This window comes from Bombus terrestris, chromosome 15 (genome assembly GCF_910591885.1).
Source record: "Bombus terrestris chromosome 15, iyBomTerr1.2, whole genome shotgun sequence".
In the NCBI taxonomy this organism is placed as follows: domain Eukaryota; kingdom Metazoa; phylum Arthropoda; class Insecta; order Hymenoptera; family Apidae; genus Bombus; species Bombus terrestris.
Genome location: NC_063283.1, coordinates 5,105,083 through 5,123,200, shown reverse-complemented (window position 1 = coordinate 5,123,200; position 18,118 = coordinate 5,105,083). Strand labels below are relative to the sequence as shown.

The following is an 18,118-nucleotide window of genomic DNA, read 5'->3' as shown; positions in this document are numbered from 1 at the left end:
GAAAATACATACAAAAACTCCCTATAATTTTTAAACTTGTAAAATTTTTAATAAATTCTTTTACATAAAGTGATTCAGCAATAGAATAATCGAATTAGAAATTTATTGATCGTGAAAATATTTAATATCCGTTTGCGTTAGTTGTTTTATCGTTTATTATGGAAATAATTTTTTAAATACTTTATAATTCGATAAAAATCGCACAAAAACTAAAATCTGTAGGCTCAAAAAAGAAGAAAACAAATTGTGTAATAAATTAGTGGTAAGTATATATATTTATATATATATTTAAAAATATAGGGTACAGCAATAACTCTGATCACTTAAAAATATCTCAAGTTTACCGCCGTTTTTTAAAATTCTGTGCCATACTTTGGTATGACTGGTAGAGTAGAGAATGATTTCAACGACACCTAATTCAATGTCATTCAACAAGAAATAAAACAGTAAGCAACAAGCCTTACATCATAATAAATGTTCGAAATGGTGCCCATTTACATCGATGCAACTTTGAAATCCTCGAATTGTCAAAGCCCATGTACTTGTTATCACTTCCGGATTGATTGTAGCACATACTGCAATGAGTCTTCGTTTCATATCTTGTAATATTCTCCCTGTATTAGTCGTTGGACATATTTACATTTGTAACCAATAACACCACTGTCTCACGCATTATGCACGGTAAAAACTACTTGATAGAATCTTACTCAATCGATGCATAGGATGTGATGGGTCAGTTTCGTGGCTAGCCTATCCTCCTGATATTTATTAATGATTAAAAACATCATTTGATTTCTGTGGGAAATATTAAAAAATACTGTGTACCAAAAAAGCTAACGATGCTATTAGGCATGAAATAAAGGCTCAATCAATTTGGAAATGATAAATGAACAGGCTTCGGCAATTTGATGATTTCAAAATTTTCACCACTTCATCATGACGTAATATTTGTTGCTGTTTTGATTTGTGTCTTTTATTTATTGTTAAACGACTTTGTATTAAGGGTTGTTGAGATCGTCTAAACATACTATATTTTACCAAGCATAAAAAAGTAATTTAAAAGAACAGACGTGACCTTGAAATCTTTGAAAACGCTTCACTTACAAAAAGATTATTACTGCTATATTATGGCTCCCTTCACACCATACAACTTTTGTAATCAAAAATTTTCCATATCTCTAAAAATAACGGAAATACTCAGGATGATCAGAGTTATTGCCACAGCCTGTGTATTAATCTTAATATTACAAATACAATATATTTTACCTAATGCAACTATTGTGGCATATCATGAAGTATATTAAATTTCTGCTTTAGCATTTTGTGAAGTTTCAGGATGGTATCGATAAAGGCCAACTTAAATCTTTTAATAATAAAAAAAATGAAATAGATTACATAAATGTAAACTTAAAATATAAATAGTTTAAATTCAACAAATAATCAATATTCATAATCCATTCCCACTTTTATTTATTTCGGGACAAATAGATCGTTCATTCTCCTAATACATTCATAAGCTTCTGTTGCAGGTACTTTCATACAAGCAGAAATTATTTCGTAAGTTACATAACAATTTGAAACTTTTAGAGAATGAGGTATTTTATATATTGCTTCACTATATTCATTGTACTTATTATATTCAAAGCACTGATCTCTGAAATGATGAAAAGTGTTTAAAACATCTTGCAGAAAATTTGCAGAATAATTTTCTGTCTGATCATTTAAATGTGTAATACAGGTAGTGAATAGATCCGCATAAGGACTATGTCTTATGCTTCCATCGAGTTGCTTGATATTTTTAATTAACGTTTGGTATATTTGCTCATAATTTTCTATTCCTTCAAGCGATACAAAAGTTCTACAGAAACGCGTGAAAGATCTAAGTAAAAATGTGAATAAATCGTATCCACCGATAGATGGATATTCTAGAGATAAACAACACGCCTCTATCGTCACACGTAGAATATGATCGTATGCATCGATTACGTCATTCCATCCAAAAACGAACCAATAAATTATAGTAAGCTCAGAACATATTCTCTGATATTCTTCTTCGGTCGAACGAATGATCAAATGGCGCAGAAAGTCTTCTCGTAATAAATTTAAATTAGACAAATAATGTCGCAATTTTTCTGAAGTTTTTGGATCTTCCTTTAATCTGTTCAATACAGCAAAACAACGTCTTTGATAATCTTCGATTATATAAATTACACTGACGCCTTTTTGTATAAAATACCAAAGGGAAGCGAAATGTAACTTGTCTATTGGTTCGATGACAGAATCAATCCCATCAATAATGTCTTTTTTCATTGAAACAGGAAAATGTTTGTTTTCTAAAAAACATGGCAATATTCTTGTTATCTGAATAAATATTTCATTGCTTACATATTTGGAGATGCTTGTATTTTTTCGAAGGAACGACATTCTTCTTGAAAGAGCTATTATCAAGTCTTTAATATTCGTATCTTTGGTACATTTCGCCTGCAGTTTGCGAATACTAGTAAGAACAGAATTTATGTTTGATACATTAAAGGTATCTTGCCTTAAATATGGTATATAAACGTTATTTATCAAGTCATGTACTTTAATTACAGAATTGTCTAACATGATATTCACGAGGTCCATGAATTTCTTAGCATTCCATTCTGTATTTTCTATACAAATAATTCTTAGCACACTTGTCAATAATATTTGATTATTGCCTTCTCTTATTTGCATAAATGGTGATAGTAAAAGTAAATCATTAGGAGAAATCATAATATTTCTATAATGAGAATGACCAATAGTAATTTTCAAAAGTACTATTAGTACCATTTTAGGATTTTTTAAAAGAAACAGTAAAACCGTTTTTAAATTTGTGGAAGTTTGTAAATTTGTATTTCGCATAATAAACTCGTGAAATGCTTCATCTGTGTGCGGACACTCTAAATAACTTTTACCATCATATTTCGTTAAATACATTGTTATAATTTCGTAAATATCTGTTACACTTTGACACGATAATATTTTTATAACTAAGGTGTAACTGAATTCTTTGAAATCTTCCTCTGTTGATTGTGTAAGAACAAAAGTAAGATATTCTAACAGTGTTAAACAGTCTTTTTTTTCTAGTAATGATCTATTGTCATAAATGAAATCAAGCACCGTGCGGTCCCATTCTTTGTACCTACATAGTAATTCTCTCATGAGCTCCTTTTTACCACTATGTATGGCACAACAGAGTTCTGATAGACTTAAAGCAAAGCTCGATTGTTTAGGATCTGATTTACATGATAATTGCTGTAAACATTCTATCAAATGTGTGTTCTCCGATATTTCCTTATTATTTGATACATAATCTATAAAGTAATAACATTCAATTCCAATGGAACGTTGTAAAGAGATCATATTGTTCTCTTGATCATCCAACTCTGCCCAGCTTAAGTAAATATTACAATCAACTTCTTTGACTTTAGTCAGCAATAAGTTCACCAATTGTTGATTTAATGTCGATATAGTATTTTCTATCAATGTACTTTCACACTTTACAAGTGCTTCTCTTCCAAATGTAATGTTATACAATTTTTCAAGTTCACTAGAAATCAATATCTTCTTACTTTTGTTTTCCAAACATTTTCTTATTGTACAAATTAGCTTCTTTAATATGATACCATGTCGTTCACATTTCTTTAAGTCTGATGCTTCTATTAAATAAGGTAACTTTGGATTTGTTAACAATGGTAAGAATTCTTCAAAACTCATTAATAAATTTTGTACGCTTTCCTCGACATTCTTGGACTGTACACTACATTCCTTTAATTGAGAGAATTTAGTGTATATGATTAGTATCAATTGATATATAGCTTTAACTAATCTTTGAAAGGGTAATCTGTCTATACATTTTGTAACTGTTTTCACCACCTCTGTACATAGATCAAGTGGCATATATAAAAGAGATTCGATTAAAACCTCCTCATACTCAAGACTCCATAATATTTGTATAAGCAAATATGGAGATAAAGGTGGACACATATCAACCAAGTGACCACTGACAAGATCCTCTGCCAAACGTTCTTGATTCTCAAAATTAGTATTTAATAATAAGTATTTATATGACTGTATACATCTTTCATTATTTATAGAAGTCTTTTCCTCTATAGGTATATTATAGGTTTTAAATATATTGTTCATTGATTTACATATGTGTTCAATATGATTATTATTCTCAGTTGTAATGCACAAAGTAAGTAATTTCAATTCTCCACATTCTTGACTCATTTTCATTAGATACATTTGAATCTTTTTGTAAAATTCATTTAGTTTGTCTGACCATTCCATCTTAGTATAATTAATTAGAATTGTATTGTTTCATGAAAGCCTTTCCTTTATCAATGGAGATTCATATGTACATCTTTATATAAAGACCTCTGAAAATTAAATACAATTGCTATTAAATATATCAATTACTAAAATGACATTAATAAATATGAATTCAATATACATAAATAAATATGATATATGAAATAATACAAACTGCATTAGAAAAAATGACTTGCATAACATAAAAATAAAAAATATATAAAAAATACATAAAATATTAACATTATCATAAGTTTGTAGAATAATAAGACAATATATTCATCCTTTATATTTAATTATAATTACAATAAAGGCATGTAATTTTTAATTTAAAATTATGCTTCAATATCAGTTGCTCAGATAAGTTTATACGTTACTTTAAAGTCCAGTGAAAAATGTATATTACATCTATAATAGATAATTTTATCATTAAGGTTACGACATTAGCAAATAACAAGTTATAAAAGCTACAACTGAGTTAATCAGATTTGTTCACAGAAGAAAAATGGTTCGTGCGTGGTACATGGATAACAGCGATGCCGATCAACGGTTAGAACACCATAAACAACTACCTGAATATATTTCTCTTGAGGATTTGTTCAAGAAAACAGGTGTTGAATATTTTAAGGTTAGGTCACATTTGTATACTTCAGTAAAATTTTTTCGTTATTGACATCTGTCGCACGATTGTGATTTTGTAATCGTATTACTTTCGTTTTATGCTCGTGCGCATTGAATAAAAATTATGTAAAAAAGAAATTATCTTCAAATTTGACCTTCATACGTTATTGAAAAAATTACGTTGTATTAATGTTCTATCTTTCATATTTTATTTATATATTTAACTTGTGTTGATGTAGATTGATTACAAAAACTATCAAAATGATAATACGTTGACGGTATTGAAAGCAGAACGTGGTTATACATACGAAGATGAAATAGAATGTTCTAAGGAATGTCTCCCGAATTACGAGGAAAAAGTAAGTAAAATTTTTATTTCTTTCGATAAATTTCCATGACAATTTTTCAAAATAAAGTAATACAAATTATTTCTTAAATTTTTAGTTAAAAAATTTCTTCACCGAACATCTCCATACTGATGAAGAAATAAGATTAGTTTTGGATGGAACAGGATATTTTGATGTTAGAGACAAGAATGACCAATGGATACGTATTGAAGTTAAAGCTGGAGATTTGATAATTATTCCAAGTGGAATATATCATAGGTTTACCTTGGATATTAATGTAAGCATTAAGTGTAAGTAAGTACACTTTTAAGTTTTATTAAAAATTATATCATTATGGTTTTCCAGAATTACATCAAAGCAAAACGTTATTTCGTGGGCGAACCTGTTTGGTTGCCATACAATAGACCAGCTGACGGCATGGAATGCCGTAAAAATTACCTAAATCGTTTAAACAATGGTTTTCAAATAAAGTCACTTTAATGTTCGTTATGAACTTTATGGAAATACATTTTTTGTAGGAATAGATAATACAGACATATATACAAATTCTAATTGTGTAAAATTTACATAGATTTAGATAGCATACAATTCATGTTCACATTCCTACCTATCATGAAAAATACTTTTCTCTGAGATTGTTGTATCACTAAAACATCCAATTTTTATAAAATGAATGTATAAATTTTATAAAATTTATCAATTGTTATTAAAGATATAAACTTTCCATATATATATATAATTGCATAGTAATCTCATATTCACGATAATTACCTATTCCTGTTGCTTGTAATAAAGATTATTATATTTTTTACATTATATACATACACATAAACTTATATAAATACTGAATAGTTTTGTCTCAATTGTTAAATATTCTTGTTGTCCATTTAAACTTTTATATTCCTATACAAATTTCATTTGCATGTTGTTTTATGAGATAATAAGCTTTTGATTGCCAATATATGACTCGTTTTAAAGCAAAATTATTTCTATGATTGAATATAATATATGACAAGACTCAAAGCAAATGTCGCAATAAATGTATAATACATTTCATCATAACTTCATAAGAAATGTGATAAATGAAGTAGATCCAGTTGTTATTGGACTTTAAATATCATTGTCAAAATATAAAAATTGTAGTAAAAAATAAATACAATTATCAATCTTGGTTCTAGTAATATACAATGTAGTCTTAATCAATGAGAAAAGAAAAAAATAATGAAAATTATTTTCCATCTATGTAGATAAGTAAAGCATATATAACATTCTTGCTTCATACATAAATAAAAAACAATCAAATCGAACTCGTTATTGTTTAAAAGAAAAAAAAAAGAGATAGTCAATTTTCCTATTACTGTCACTTAGTAAATTAAAATTCAGCATTAACTGTAAAATTGCTTTCGACTTTATCTTGCATTACTCCCCATTTTTGATACTCTCCTACTTTCTTTTCGAAAAAGTTCGTCTTACCTTCTAAAGAGATGTGCTCCATAAAATCAAATGGATTTTCGGACATATAAATCTGAAAATAAAAATATTTAAAATTAATATACATATTAATTTGGTCAATATTACCATTAAAATTATAATACTTTTACAAACCTTTTCACAGCCTAATTCTGTAAGTAATCTATCAGCAACAAATTCGATATATTGACACATAAGTGTACAGTTCATTCCTATCATTTGAACAGGTAAAGCGTCCGTTAAAAATTCTTGTTCAATTTTGACGGCATCTTTAATAATTGACGTGACCCGATCGCAAGACGGTTTTTGTACAATATGTTTGAACATTAAACATGCGAAATCACAATGTAATCCCTAAATTAAGTAAACTAGTTGATTTTATGCAGTACTGAACCTTTGTACTTATTCCACATATATATTATGCAAAGTTGGAAAGAAGACTGATAGAATTATATAATCAACTGGACGCGCATTCTTTTCACTTGTCTTCTTTCTAGTTCTGCATATCACTGATTCTTTTACTATGTATTAAAACAATTGTATACTAACCTCATCTCTAGAAATAAGCTCATTACTAAATGTAAGTCCTGGCATTAAACCTCTTTTTTTCAGCCAGAAAATAGCAGCAAAACTACCGCTAAAGAAAATACCTTCCACTGCAGCAAATGCAACCACACGTTCAGGAAATGTAGCACTCTCATGATTGATCCAATTTAACGCCCAATTAGCTTTTTTCGCAACGCATGGTAAATTTTCAATCGCATTGAACAAAAAGTCTCTATGAACAAACAATATCAATGAATAGCAGTTTTTTAATAAAAGTTGTACAATAACATTCAATAATTGAAAAAGAGATACTTTATTATTTACCTCTCTTTGGTATCTGTGATATATGTATCAATCAACATAGAGTACATTTCTGAGTGCACATTTTCTATGGCGACTTGAAAACCATAGAAACAACGTGCCTCGGTTACTTGTACTTCTTGACTAAATCGTTCGACGAGGTTCTCATTAACGATTCCATCAGAAGCCGCAAAGAATGCTAAGACATGAGATATGAAATGTTTCTCATCACTATTTAAATGATTCCAGTCAAATATATCCTGTGAAGATATATAATATAATTATTAACTTATATGTTGCTTTTTAAGTCCAACTATTTGAAGAATTATACTTTAGAAAGATCCACTTCCTCGACAGTCCAAAATGATGCTTCAGCTTTTTTATACATTTGCCAAATGTCAGGCCATTGGATAGGAAAGACAACAAATCTACGTGGATTTTCTTTCAGTAATGGTTCTAATTCTGGATTGAATCCATTTTCTTTTAAAATTGTCATTTTTACATCTTTGGCTTTACTTCCCTGAAAATACATCAAAATATTATAAAAATCTTATAATTAATCATCTTAATCATATAAATGCAAAACAATTATGTATTACATTTTTGATACCATTCTCTTGTGAAATAATTGGAGAAATACATAATTTCTTTGGAGAAGTCTAAAAACAAAAATATAAAAGTTAATACACAGAAGATATTTAATTAAATTAACAGTCACATTATCAAATAATTAATAAGAGTTATAAGTAAAAATAGTTTGTTTGTCATATACCTATTAGATTTAATATGTTACAGGAGATATAAAGAATTTCTTCAATAACACTTTGAAGAACAGAAATACACAAAAAATCATGAAATGACAAATATTATTGTACTACATAATTACATTTAATAGTATTTACATAATTCAAGAAAAGCTATGATAACCTATATATGAATTCATTTTTTACTAAACAAAATATTAATCAGAATACTATAAACAGTAAGTAATCCACAAAATATCACAACATTCCACCTTTTTATTATGTATACTAATATACTAATATTCATACATTATACTTTATTATAAATCTGAAAAATTTTATACAACATAACACAAATTATAATATAAATATTTAATTATTAACAGTATTTTTTTGGTTTTTTCAGTCGATTATATTTAACAGAATTATGTTTATCTGTTTATAACAAGCTGAATATAACAAATCACAATTTTTTTATGGAAAAATACAGTAGAGGTATATCTTACATCTGTGTTAGACATGTGGAACTAACAAAAATAATTTAATACGTTAATATACCATGTAATTTAACATTGTAAGTTCTGATTTTCATTATCTAATAAAATGTACAATTCGTTTGTACGAAATGTAAATTCGTTATAAAAACAATTCACTATAAAATTAATAAGTTATATCTAACAAATCGACATAGCTATCTTTTATGCCAAATTAGTTTCTCAATATACGTAGAATATTTATAAATAGTATAATATAATTTACATTTTTTATTATAATTAATAAATATAAGTACTAATAAAACTGGAACCAAAAAAAGGAAATAAAACCTCTTCTTGATAACAATTTTGGTAATTAACTTAGATAAAAATTCTTTAGTAATAATTATACTGAGAAAGAAAACTAAGCAATAATCAATGTAGAATGTAAGATTTGGGATAAATTAGAATTACAAAATACATAAATAAACTTACGTTATCTTTCAAAGAAACCTTTTCAAGATGTTTACGAATATTTTCCTTTGTTGAAATTTGAAGTGGCATTGTAACATTCAACGAATCCTACAGAAAAAGCGAATAAAGAATACAAGTTTCAAAAATTTGTCAGCACTCCACGAAAACCAACCAAATGCTCAGAGTAAACTGTAAGTATTCCAGAAGTATACTTCACCCATAATTTCCTTCTGCTTCGCGCCAAATTACTGGCAACCAATCGAATAATTACCTGTTGCCGCCAAAAACGCGTTCACATCTACAATATCGTAAAAAGCACGTATTTATGAATGATATTTGTTTGAAAATATTTAAAAATAGTTATCCTGCATTCTACAATGATAATAAGAGTGAAAATTATAATATGTTGATATTGACTTTTCCCGCGTGTTTCTTAATATGTATGGGAAAGAAGCATTATTATCAATATAAGGCATAATCTTCAATGAAAGGCCTAATACCAGAAGTTATGCTGTCATTCAAAGAGATTCAAAGCATACGGCCATCGTTTCCTAGCTAATTATTATCTTCGATCATTATTTTATTTGTCTTAATGATACGTCTCGAACTCCAAATTATTTTATTTTGCCACTTCATGCTTAATAACAAATGACTAAAAGATTATATGAATATTAGAGTCCATTTACATTGGACCTGCAATAAATGATAAGAGTGACAATGAGAGCGAAGCACTGTTATATAATATTGTATTATATGAAAACAGTTTGTGAAGCGTTTTATGCATGTATACACGTCATAATTGCATGTATTTCTACATTTCGTTCTTATCGCCACTCTTCTTGTTCATCGTAGCTCCAACATAAATGTAGCTTTACCTGGTAGATAGGACAAATAATGTGAAATAAATGGAATACAAATAAATATATGTATATATAGGATAAATATGTATGATATTAGATTTAATTAAAAGGGCACAAATTTTAAAATATTGGAACTATCTAATATTTAAACTTCACATTAGAAATATTAAGATAGATTCACAATTATATCTGTAGTAGATCAAGACGCATACGCAGCAGTATAAAATATCAACATAAAACACAATTTTATTCAATATTTAGATACGTACATATTTATTGATATTAAAAATGTATTCTGTATCTATGAATGGATTTGTAATTTTTAATACGTAAGTTTATAAAATTCATGCAAATGGGAAATTAAAAATAAAGATACATTTTAATATAACAATTACAAATTTGTTTAAGATTATGTTGATATTACCTCGCATATTTTTGAAAAATATATTTTAGCCACTGGAATTGATCGAATGCTATTGTTAATTATTATTAAATTATGATAACAATAAAATGTCAAATTTAAAAGAGCGCCATTTTATCTTATCATAAAAGATTTGGTTAAGTCTATATCTTTATGAAATATTGTAATTTAAATATCGGCTTCCTTTCGCTAATATTTTTAGCATTAAATATTCTTTGTGAAAATATGTTTACTATGAAAGAATAAATTTTCTGAACTTGCATATAAATTGCATTAAAAAGCGATTGCGTTCTGAACACTTCAGATTTTGAGGTTAGTGTCGTAATCTAAGTAATCTGTTTGTTTATATATTATGAGATTATATCATAATAGAATACATATAAGCACTATTATTATATTATAAATACTGTTTTGCTAGAAAATATAAATAATTTCATTCCTTTTATTATATCGCAATTCACATAAAAATATTAATTTAAAAATTATATATATATATATATATATATTTATATTGTTTGATGTACATTTAATATGAATTATTTTAGGTGAAAAACGTAGGAGGAAAATATGGCGTTACATAGTGTACCGCCAAAAAGAAAAGAAATCTATAAATATGAGGCACCATGGCCTTTGTACAGTATTAATTGGTCAGTAAGACCTGATAAGCGATTTCGTTTGGCTCTTGGTAGTTTTGTGGAAGAATATAACAATAAAGTACAAATAGTTTCATTGGATGAAGAGACTTCTGAATTTAGTGCCAAAAGTACATTTGATCATCCATATCCAACTACAAAAATTATGTGGATACCTGATAGTAAAGGTATTATTACATTATTGAAATAAATCTTAATTACATATTAATATTATTCTTATTTTTATCTTCATTTGCATATTTTATTATGTTCATAGGTTTGTTTCCAGATCTTTTAGCTACATCTGGAGACTATCTAAGAGTTTGGAGAGCAGCTGAACCAGAAACTCGTTTAGAATGTGTTTTAAATAATAATAAAAATTCAGATTTTTGTGCCCCTCTTACATCTTTTGACTGGAATGAAGTAGATCCAAATTTAATTGGTACTTCTAGTATAGATACAACATGTACTATTTGGGGATTGGAAACTGGTCAAGTTTTGGGTAGAGTTAATATGGTCACTGGCCACGTTAAGACACAGTTAATTGCTCATGATAAAGAAGTATATGACATAGCATTTAGCCGCGCTGGTGGTGGTCGTGACATGTTTGCATCTGTTGGTGCAGATGGTTCTGTGAGAATGTTTGATTTACGACATTTGGAACATTCAACGATAATATATGAAGACCCGCAACATACACCGCTTTTGAGACTTGCATGGAATAAGCAGGACCCTAATTATCTTGCAACAGTTGCAATGGACGCGTGTGAAGTAATTATTTTAGACGTCCGCGTGCCATGTACACCAGTTGCGAGACTTAATAATCATAGGTATGTAACATGTATTTATTGTATTAGTTATATTTATTTGGATCTCATGTTTTATACATTTCATATTAAATCTTAATTTTAATATTCCTTTTTAGAGCAAGCGTTAATGGTATTGCTTGGGCACCACATTCGTCTTGCCACATTTGTACGGCGGGAGATGATCATCAGGCATTAATTTGGGACATACAACAAATGCCACGAGCCATCGAGGATCCGATTCTTGCCTACACCGCTGCCGAAGGAGAAGTGAATCAAATTCAATGGGGCGCCACACAACCTGACTGGATTGCAATTTGTTATAACAAAGCGGCGGAAATTCTCAGGGTGTAAAAAAAGTATTTTTTATTAGGTTTATGCCACTCTGCGTGTAGCAAAATTTTTCTTGCAAATTATCTACTTAAATTTATTAAATGCGTTTGACCTTAGTATTTGTACAGAATTTCGCCTATGCCATAAGATTTTTTTATACTTCTTTTTGTACCTGTAAAATAGACGTGTATAAATACTAGATATTTTTTAAGATATTGGAAATATCTGAAACGATTAGCGTGTATCTTTTAATCAAAGTCTGTATAAATTTTAAACTTTTTTAAAGAATCAATTTGGAATGATTCCATTAATACTATCAATTTTAATTATTGGAATAAATAAGGCTTAAGCGGTTTGAAAATATCCAGTATGTATACATGTTAATTTAATGCAATGGTTTATCATTGTGTCACTGATATTTTACTTATCTAAGGTTTGGGATCCTCAGGTTTTTCGAATAATTGTCATGCGACCGACTACAATCATACAAATTTAAAAAAGCTCATTGAATAAGTAAAAGTTAAGTAGTAGCATAAAACTGGGTACGATATATAAATAATGATGAACCACGTGTATATTTATATTAATGTATAATGAATTAATCGATGTATCTTATTTTGTGGTGATATGTACATGATGAGGTTCCAGGAATAACGAATCAGTCTGTTTCTTACAGTAATCCTAGAATACTCAAGAAACGTTTGAATAATCATTTTACATGAAATGCAACAAAATAAAATATATCCATTACATTATACAATTGTATATATGTTTATACTTACATATTTACTTGATTTTGTAGAAAAAGATTATATAATTAGGATATATAACTATCAATTTTTCATACACCTTTTCACTACATTCATAATATGTATTGTTGGAAAATGTATGCAAAAATTATTAACATAAAATGCAATGCATATTCGTACTTTAATAAAAGAAAGAAAATTTTCGAGTTCTTTTATTAAAATGAAAAAAGTTATAGCAGTAGCGCTCGTGATATTAGTATTAGTAATAAAATATTTACTTATGAAATTATCGATCAAAATTCTGATCGAAGATAAGTCTTTTTATATGTTATTAATTTAATTCGATAGTTTCTAACATAATTAATAACAGAGGCGTTAATTAAGGATCACACTATCTCTATTCCGAATAACCTGATAGGATTCATAATTAGTACAATTTATCTTTTAGAAAAGTACGATTTATATTGGTACTCAAGTGTTTTATAATTTACAACTACATAATGAGCGAGATGCATTATTTACAATAATGAAATGTGTGTGCGAGATAAAATATTAGTCAATTAATACATTAATTTTTCACGATAATCTCCCGTTCGTTTTCCATTAAATATCCGATAACTTTACACAGATATAGGATTAAACTATTATAATGCTATCGCTATTTCAATAAATATCAGTAACTCTGATGCAGAGCAAGCCTTTCACTATCTATTTATTTAACATAGTCAATGATCTTGCGTTTCTTTCCTTTTTCTCAATTTAACGTCAATAGTTAAAAGGCATATTTATACATATAGCTACGTCGAATAAATTTTAAAGATATTATCCCTATCAATAATTTACATTAAACTTTGGCAAGACCTATTTTATCTTGTTCTCGCTAGGAATATTCCATTAAATTTCATATATATGTATATATAAGTAAAAAATAAGGGCTAATGACATGTACTTTATCTCACTGTAAAGTGTATATTTTGTTTTTTTCACTAATTCCATGATTCATTCATTCCTTAGACAAGTGATTCTCTTGAATTTTAACCGAAGGCACACGTACGAACCACAAACACGCACATTGCATTTCTCTTCCGGAGAAAAAGAGGAACAAATAAGAGATTAGGTGATCAACGACAAAACAGTAATTATCTGACGGTTAAACGTAAAAGAGTTACGTTTATCGTCATTCGTGTATCGTTACATTTTTATTATAATTAATGCATCGCGTTAATAGTAAATTATGATCATAATCAAATCAAATTATGAACATAGATCATGTTCTTTTTGGAGAATTCTAGAAAGTATACATTTTTCATTTTACTGTAATGCCTAAATTACTGAACGCTCGTTCTACAGGGATATAGATCAAGTTCAGTATTTTCAATCCTTTTGGATATGTAGAGAATTCTAAACGCGTTTTAGAATACTCAATTCGCTCTTTTACAAGCATATTCATCAGCCTTATGAATTGCTCTTTTTCTTTCAAAGAACATATTGGATATTTTCATTAAATATCTTCTGTATTGAGAAGCAAACACTATATGACGTTGAAAGCAGCACATATTAGCGTTTCTTTGCTAATGTACTAGCGTACTAGTACTCTTCAGAAGATCCTGAATACAGATATATTCAGTAAAACTCATTACTTAGGGGACTAACGGTGTTTTTAAATAAAGCATAATTTACTAGCTATATAATGGAGATGTAACACCGTACATCCCATAGTCAACATGTTTCCCATTGCTATATAAACATGGACGCGTCTAAAGGCTTGATGAATCTTTAAATAGTGGGGGCAGTGTTTCAGAGGACCAGGATTGTGAACACCAATCTCGTTGCCGACACCAGCAGCACGTTCCAGAGTATTCTTCTGTACTATTAGCCGTAGAAGAGGCGGAGTCAAGTAGAGTCGTATCAATAGCTCCAGAAAAAAGGCACTGGACATACCACCTACCTGAAAAATATATATTTATATATATATATAATGAAATATATCACTTTCTTCTATACGGACATATAGAATGAATTACCTAAGACTAGAATCGAAAATATTTCCATTGTTTTTAATGATATGGAAAAATATTAAAGCATTTGGTCGGAAAAAGTGAATATCATGAAATAAAAAGAATTTTAATGAGATACAATAGCGAGTATACAAATAGGAAACACCCAATTGTATCGTGTAATGCTTTATTTCTTCTGTATAACGCAAGAGTTAAAAATAAATACACTTCTTGTACTTTGAAACATTACATGTAACTCACATTTTTAAGCTCTCCAGAAACGCAATTCTTAATCTGTTTTATATGGCGTAATAACTGTTCTGAACTTTCAGTTAATTGTTTTACAAACCTGAATGGCAATTTCAGTGTTCCATGTGTGTATAGGATGATGTTTGACGAAAATAAGAAGTGTAGTGAGACTAAGGCATGCATTAATGGTGAAGTATCTTGGAAACAGGATACGCTGCACCTCCCCAAACGTGTGTCTTGGTAATGCGAAGTACAAGGTGAGACCTGTGAATCCAAACAAGAATTTCTTAATATTCCCTCATCTTTATGATTATTTCTTCCAGTTCTATCTCATGTATGGTGATTACCTGATACAAAAGTCATCCAAATTTGCGCACCAAGATGCATCACGAATGAAGCTAGGTAAATAAAGGCTGCTATTCTCGATTGAGGATGACTAACGTGTATTCTGTCAGTAGTTGGTACAAGAGCCGATGTCACGCATAGGACTGCTGCGATCATAATCACATGAGCCGGTTGCGTCGTGTAAAATAGAATTCTGTAACAAAAATTACTCACTTATATTAATATTAGAATCTGGAATCATAGATATAGGAAGTCCTGGACAAAACAAAAAGCAAAACGGTAACAGTAATTGATAATTTAGTTAGACAATTTACTTGGTTGATAATTTCCAGCTATTGTATTATATATTATTATTTTCGAAAACTATATTTTTATTTAGAAAATTTGTCTTTTATACTTCATTATACCATGTAACAATTTTGCAAAATTATCGAAGGATAGTAGAAAGTTGATGATTTAATTTTGACGATTGCATTATTTCATTTTATCATATGTTTTTCTAAGTTGCTGTTTCAGACGTCGATATGAAACAATATGAGCAGTCCTCCGGCAAAGTGTAATTTGTTTCGACGCTTTTCAGGTGATAAGAAGATTTGTATGGCAAGTGAAGCATCGGCCCGATCGATCCATCATTTCACGAGTTAAAGACCTATAATTTCAGAATACAAGGGTGATCGTTAGCATCATTGCCATCGTTCGTAGAAAGCCATTAATTACAACAGCCCCGAGCATTTCTAATTGGAACTCGAACAACGGCTGCTTTGTTAGTTAACTGCTTAACTAGAGGAACATTCGTATTTTATATTCCATGGCAAACATTGTGTTTATACTGACAGCGTAAAATAGTCATGTAACGTAATATAATTCGTAATTAAGGGATATTAAATCTTTGTAAAATTAACTCTTGAGAAATATCAAAAATTATTGTACTTGTAATTTATATAAATATAATCAAATTGAAGCGAACTAATTAAATAGAAATAAATAATTGTAATAAAATTGATAATATAAATCGACATGCGTTACGAAAAAGTAGCGTGTTTCGTTTGTTTTACGAAGAGTAGCATAACTCGATCTACCGTGAGATGAAGCATATTTTACAGTTTCTGCTGATAACAAGCACGTTTCAGATATACCGCGATAACGAGCGATTCACATTTCGCCACGAGCAGTAGTTTATTTCAAACGCTGTAGCGAGAAGTAGCATGTTTCATTTATTTACCGAAGAATAGAATATTTCAGATTCCAAAGGGATGTCGTTAATCTTCTGTTAACTTATTGTCGCTTATTGCTCGTTCATTGTTGATAAAACTTAAAAATATCGTTGATCAACTTTAAACGAGTTTAGCCAAATGAATGAAACAATTATAGATTAAGAGTAAATTGATGGTCTCGTCCAACACCTTTAGAAAATAATATTGAAAATTATGTAGCATAGGAGGAAGGTACTCTTGTAATGCTAGTTTCTGGTGGTGAATAATAGATAAATATCTTTGTCAATATTATATGAAAAATGTGTCATGTTTCTTCTCTCATTATAAGAAGGAAGATATGGTTATTTTTGTTTCAATACTAAATTGCTATAGAAAATAGATATCAAGTTTAAGACTTATATATTATTTTGCTTTCTTCCAAAAAAATATTAAAAAATCGATTATAATGGAGAAATTCCAACAAGAAGATCCACAACCCGCAAATTCAACAAATTATGGAACTTTGGGATATGTAGAGAATATATAGGTATATATTGTATAATTCTTTTTGCAACGCAGATTTCCTTTAAGCGGTTGAAATTGACCTTTGAAAAGTTCTTATACCGAGAAAATATAGTCAATGTTATAATGATATTGCTAGTTAAATAAATTAGTTTATACGAATCTATGCTTGATGAAGTTTCATTTATATCTTCGCAGAAGATATAAATATTATTATTTATTTCGTTTATTTCACTTAAAATTATTATTATTCTTCCGATAGAATCGTAAGCAACCTACGAACGTACTATCTTTCTTGGCGAGCTACCGAAATATGCGACTTTTCGTCGCGAAAAAGCGTAACGTATTATTATTCGTGGCCATGAACGAAAACATACTATTTTTCGCGACGAAAATCGAAACGTTGTTTTTCTTGGCCAGGAGGAGCCGGCTGTTAAGTCTTTCTAAGACAAGTGAAATGTGCTATTTTTCGTAACGCACGTCGAAATAGTATTTAAAAAATGTATAATTCATAATAGCTAATTTATAAGGTAATAAGTTATAAGTTATAAGTTATTTGTAAATTATAACGTAACAAAAGATGTATAGGATTGTAATTTATCTGCAAACATCCACTCTTTAAAGAGATATCTACAAAGAATAACAATAAAAAGTATAGTTCTTCCATTCCGTATATGTTCTGGTTTCGTGTACGCTAAA

General features: G+C 28.8%; 5 protein-coding genes and 1 long non-coding RNA gene across 13 annotated transcripts in view; 3 read left to right on the top strand and 3 right to left on the bottom strand.

Moving 5' to 3' along the window:
* Positions 1–1,446: 1,446 nt before the first annotated feature.
* LOC100646441 lies at positions 1,447–6,831 on the bottom strand. Of its 4 annotated transcripts, none has more exons than XM_048412893.1 (2): positions 6,780–6,831; positions 1,447–4,406 (listed from the first exon to the last, which is right to left on the bottom strand). In XM_048412893.1, exon 2 carries the CDS (start codon positions 4,315–4,317, stop codon positions 1,471–1,473), a length of 2,847 nt encoding a protein of 948 aa, XP_048268850.1. In that variant the 5' UTR covers positions 4,318–4,406; positions 6,780–6,831; the 3' UTR covers positions 1,447–1,470. The 4 variants fall into 4 exon arrangements, with proteins under 4 accessions (XP_048268850.1, XP_003401506.1, XP_012172760.1 ...); XM_003401458.4 differs by lacking the exon at positions 6,780–6,831 and adding an exon at positions 4,911–5,199; XM_012317370.3 differs by lacking the exon at positions 6,780–6,831 and adding an exon at positions 4,716–4,831.
* On the top strand, positions 4,831–7,535 carry LOC100646563 (1,2-dihydroxy-3-keto-5-methylthiopentene dioxygenase). 2 transcript variants are annotated; one of them, XM_048412911.1, is made up of 4 exons: positions 4,831–4,966; positions 5,199–5,318; positions 5,404–5,596; positions 7,389–7,535. In XM_048412911.1, exons 1-4 carry the CDS (start codon positions 4,844–4,846, stop codon positions 7,397–7,399), a joined length of 447 nt encoding a protein of 148 aa, XP_048268868.1. In that variant the 5' UTR covers positions 4,831–4,843; the 3' UTR covers positions 7,400–7,535. The 2 variants fall into 2 exon arrangements, with proteins under 2 accessions (XP_048268868.1, XP_012172758.3); XM_012317368.3 differs by lacking the exon at positions 7,389–7,535 and adding an exon at positions 5,652–5,858 and having other exon boundaries at positions 5,404–5,583.
* On the bottom strand, positions 5,765–10,031 carry LOC100646244 (ribonucleoside-diphosphate reductase subunit M2). Of its 4 annotated transcripts, none has more exons than XM_048412910.1 (8): positions 9,584–10,031; positions 9,334–9,501; positions 8,222–8,281; positions 7,954–8,142; positions 7,647–7,882; positions 7,326–7,554; positions 6,912–7,130; positions 5,765–6,831 (listed from the first exon to the last, which is right to left on the bottom strand). In XM_048412910.1, the coding sequence occupies exons 2-8, from the start codon at positions 9,400–9,402 to the stop codon at positions 6,679–6,681; spliced, it is 1,155 nt and encodes a 384-aa protein (XP_048268867.1). In that variant the 5' UTR covers positions 9,403–9,501; positions 9,584–10,031; the 3' UTR covers positions 5,765–6,678. The 4 variants fall into 4 exon arrangements, with proteins under 4 accessions (XP_048268867.1, XP_003401504.2, XP_003401505.2 ...); XM_003401456.4 differs by having other exon boundaries at positions 9,334–9,610; positions 9,813–10,031; XM_003401457.4 differs by lacking the exons at positions 9,334–9,501; positions 9,584–10,031 and adding an exon at positions 8,872–9,008.
* LOC125386466 lies at positions 8,515–8,905 on the top strand. Its single transcript, XR_007226632.1, has 2 exons — positions 8,515–8,604; positions 8,772–8,905. It is a non-coding gene; the product is annotated as an uncharacterized LOC125386466 (long non-coding RNA).
* Positions 10,032–10,690: 659 nt separating the features above from the next.
* LOC100646684 (DDB1- and CUL4-associated factor 7) lies at positions 10,691–13,805 on the top strand. Its single transcript, XM_012317372.3, has 4 exons — positions 10,691–10,905; positions 11,139–11,413; positions 11,503–12,055; positions 12,151–13,805. Exons 2-4 carry the CDS (start codon positions 11,161–11,163, stop codon positions 12,383–12,385), a joined length of 1,041 nt encoding a protein of 346 aa, XP_012172762.1. The 5' UTR covers positions 10,691–10,905; positions 11,139–11,160; the 3' UTR covers positions 12,386–13,805.
* The window catches only part of LOC100646805 (transmembrane protein 205), an 18,602-nt gene continuing 13,404 nt past the window's right edge, over positions 12,921–18,118 (bottom strand). Inside the window, exons 2-4 of the mRNA XM_003401461.4 lie at positions 15,707–15,897; positions 15,460–15,623; positions 12,921–15,061 (exon numbers count right to left, since the gene is read on the bottom strand). Coding sequence (XP_003401509.1) covers positions 14,774–15,061; positions 15,460–15,623; positions 15,707–15,897 — 643 coding nt within the window. The 3' untranslated portion in view covers positions 12,921–14,773. The remainder of the gene's footprint in view (positions 15,062–15,459; positions 15,624–15,706; positions 15,898–18,118) is intronic.

Excerpts from the sequence above, each read along its gene's own strand:
- LOC100646244 (XM_048412910.1), bottom strand. The coding sequence starts at position 9,402 with ATGCCACTTCAAATTTCAACAAAGGAAAATATTCGTAAACATCTTGAA. Across the intron at positions 7,555-7,646 it reads ATCACAGATACCAAAGAGAG|AGACTTTTTGTTCAATGCGA; the intron begins GTAAATAATAAA and ends GTTTGTTCATAG. Across the intron at positions 7,131-7,325 it reads AGCTTATTTCTAGAGATGAG|GGATTACATTGTGATTTCGC; the intron begins GTTAGTATACAA and ends TACTTAATTTAG.
- LOC100646441 (XM_048412893.1), bottom strand. The coding sequence starts at position 4,317 with ATGGAATGGTCAGACAAACTAAATGAATTTTACAAAAAGATTCAAATG.
- LOC100646684 (XM_012317372.3), top strand. The coding sequence starts at position 11,161 with ATGGCGTTACATAGTGTACCGCCAAAAAGAAAAGAAATCTATAAATAT. Across the intron at positions 11,414-11,502 it reads GTGGATACCTGATAGTAAAG|GTTTGTTTCCAGATCTTTTA; the intron begins GTATTATTACAT and ends TTATGTTCATAG. Across the intron at positions 12,056-12,150 it reads GCGAGACTTAATAATCATAG|AGCAAGCGTTAATGGTATTG; the intron begins GTATGTAACATG and ends ATTCCTTTTTAG.
- LOC100646563 (XM_012317368.3), top strand. The coding sequence starts at position 4,844 with ATGGTTCGTGCGTGGTACATGGATAACAGCGATGCCGATCAACGGTTA. Across the intron at positions 4,967-5,198 it reads CAGGTGTTGAATATTTTAAG|ATTGATTACAAAAACTATCA; the intron begins GTTAGGTCACAT and ends GTGTTGATGTAG. Across the intron at positions 5,319-5,403 it reads TCCCGAATTACGAGGAAAAA|TTAAAAAATTTCTTCACCGA; the intron begins GTAAGTAAAATT and ends TTAAATTTTTAG.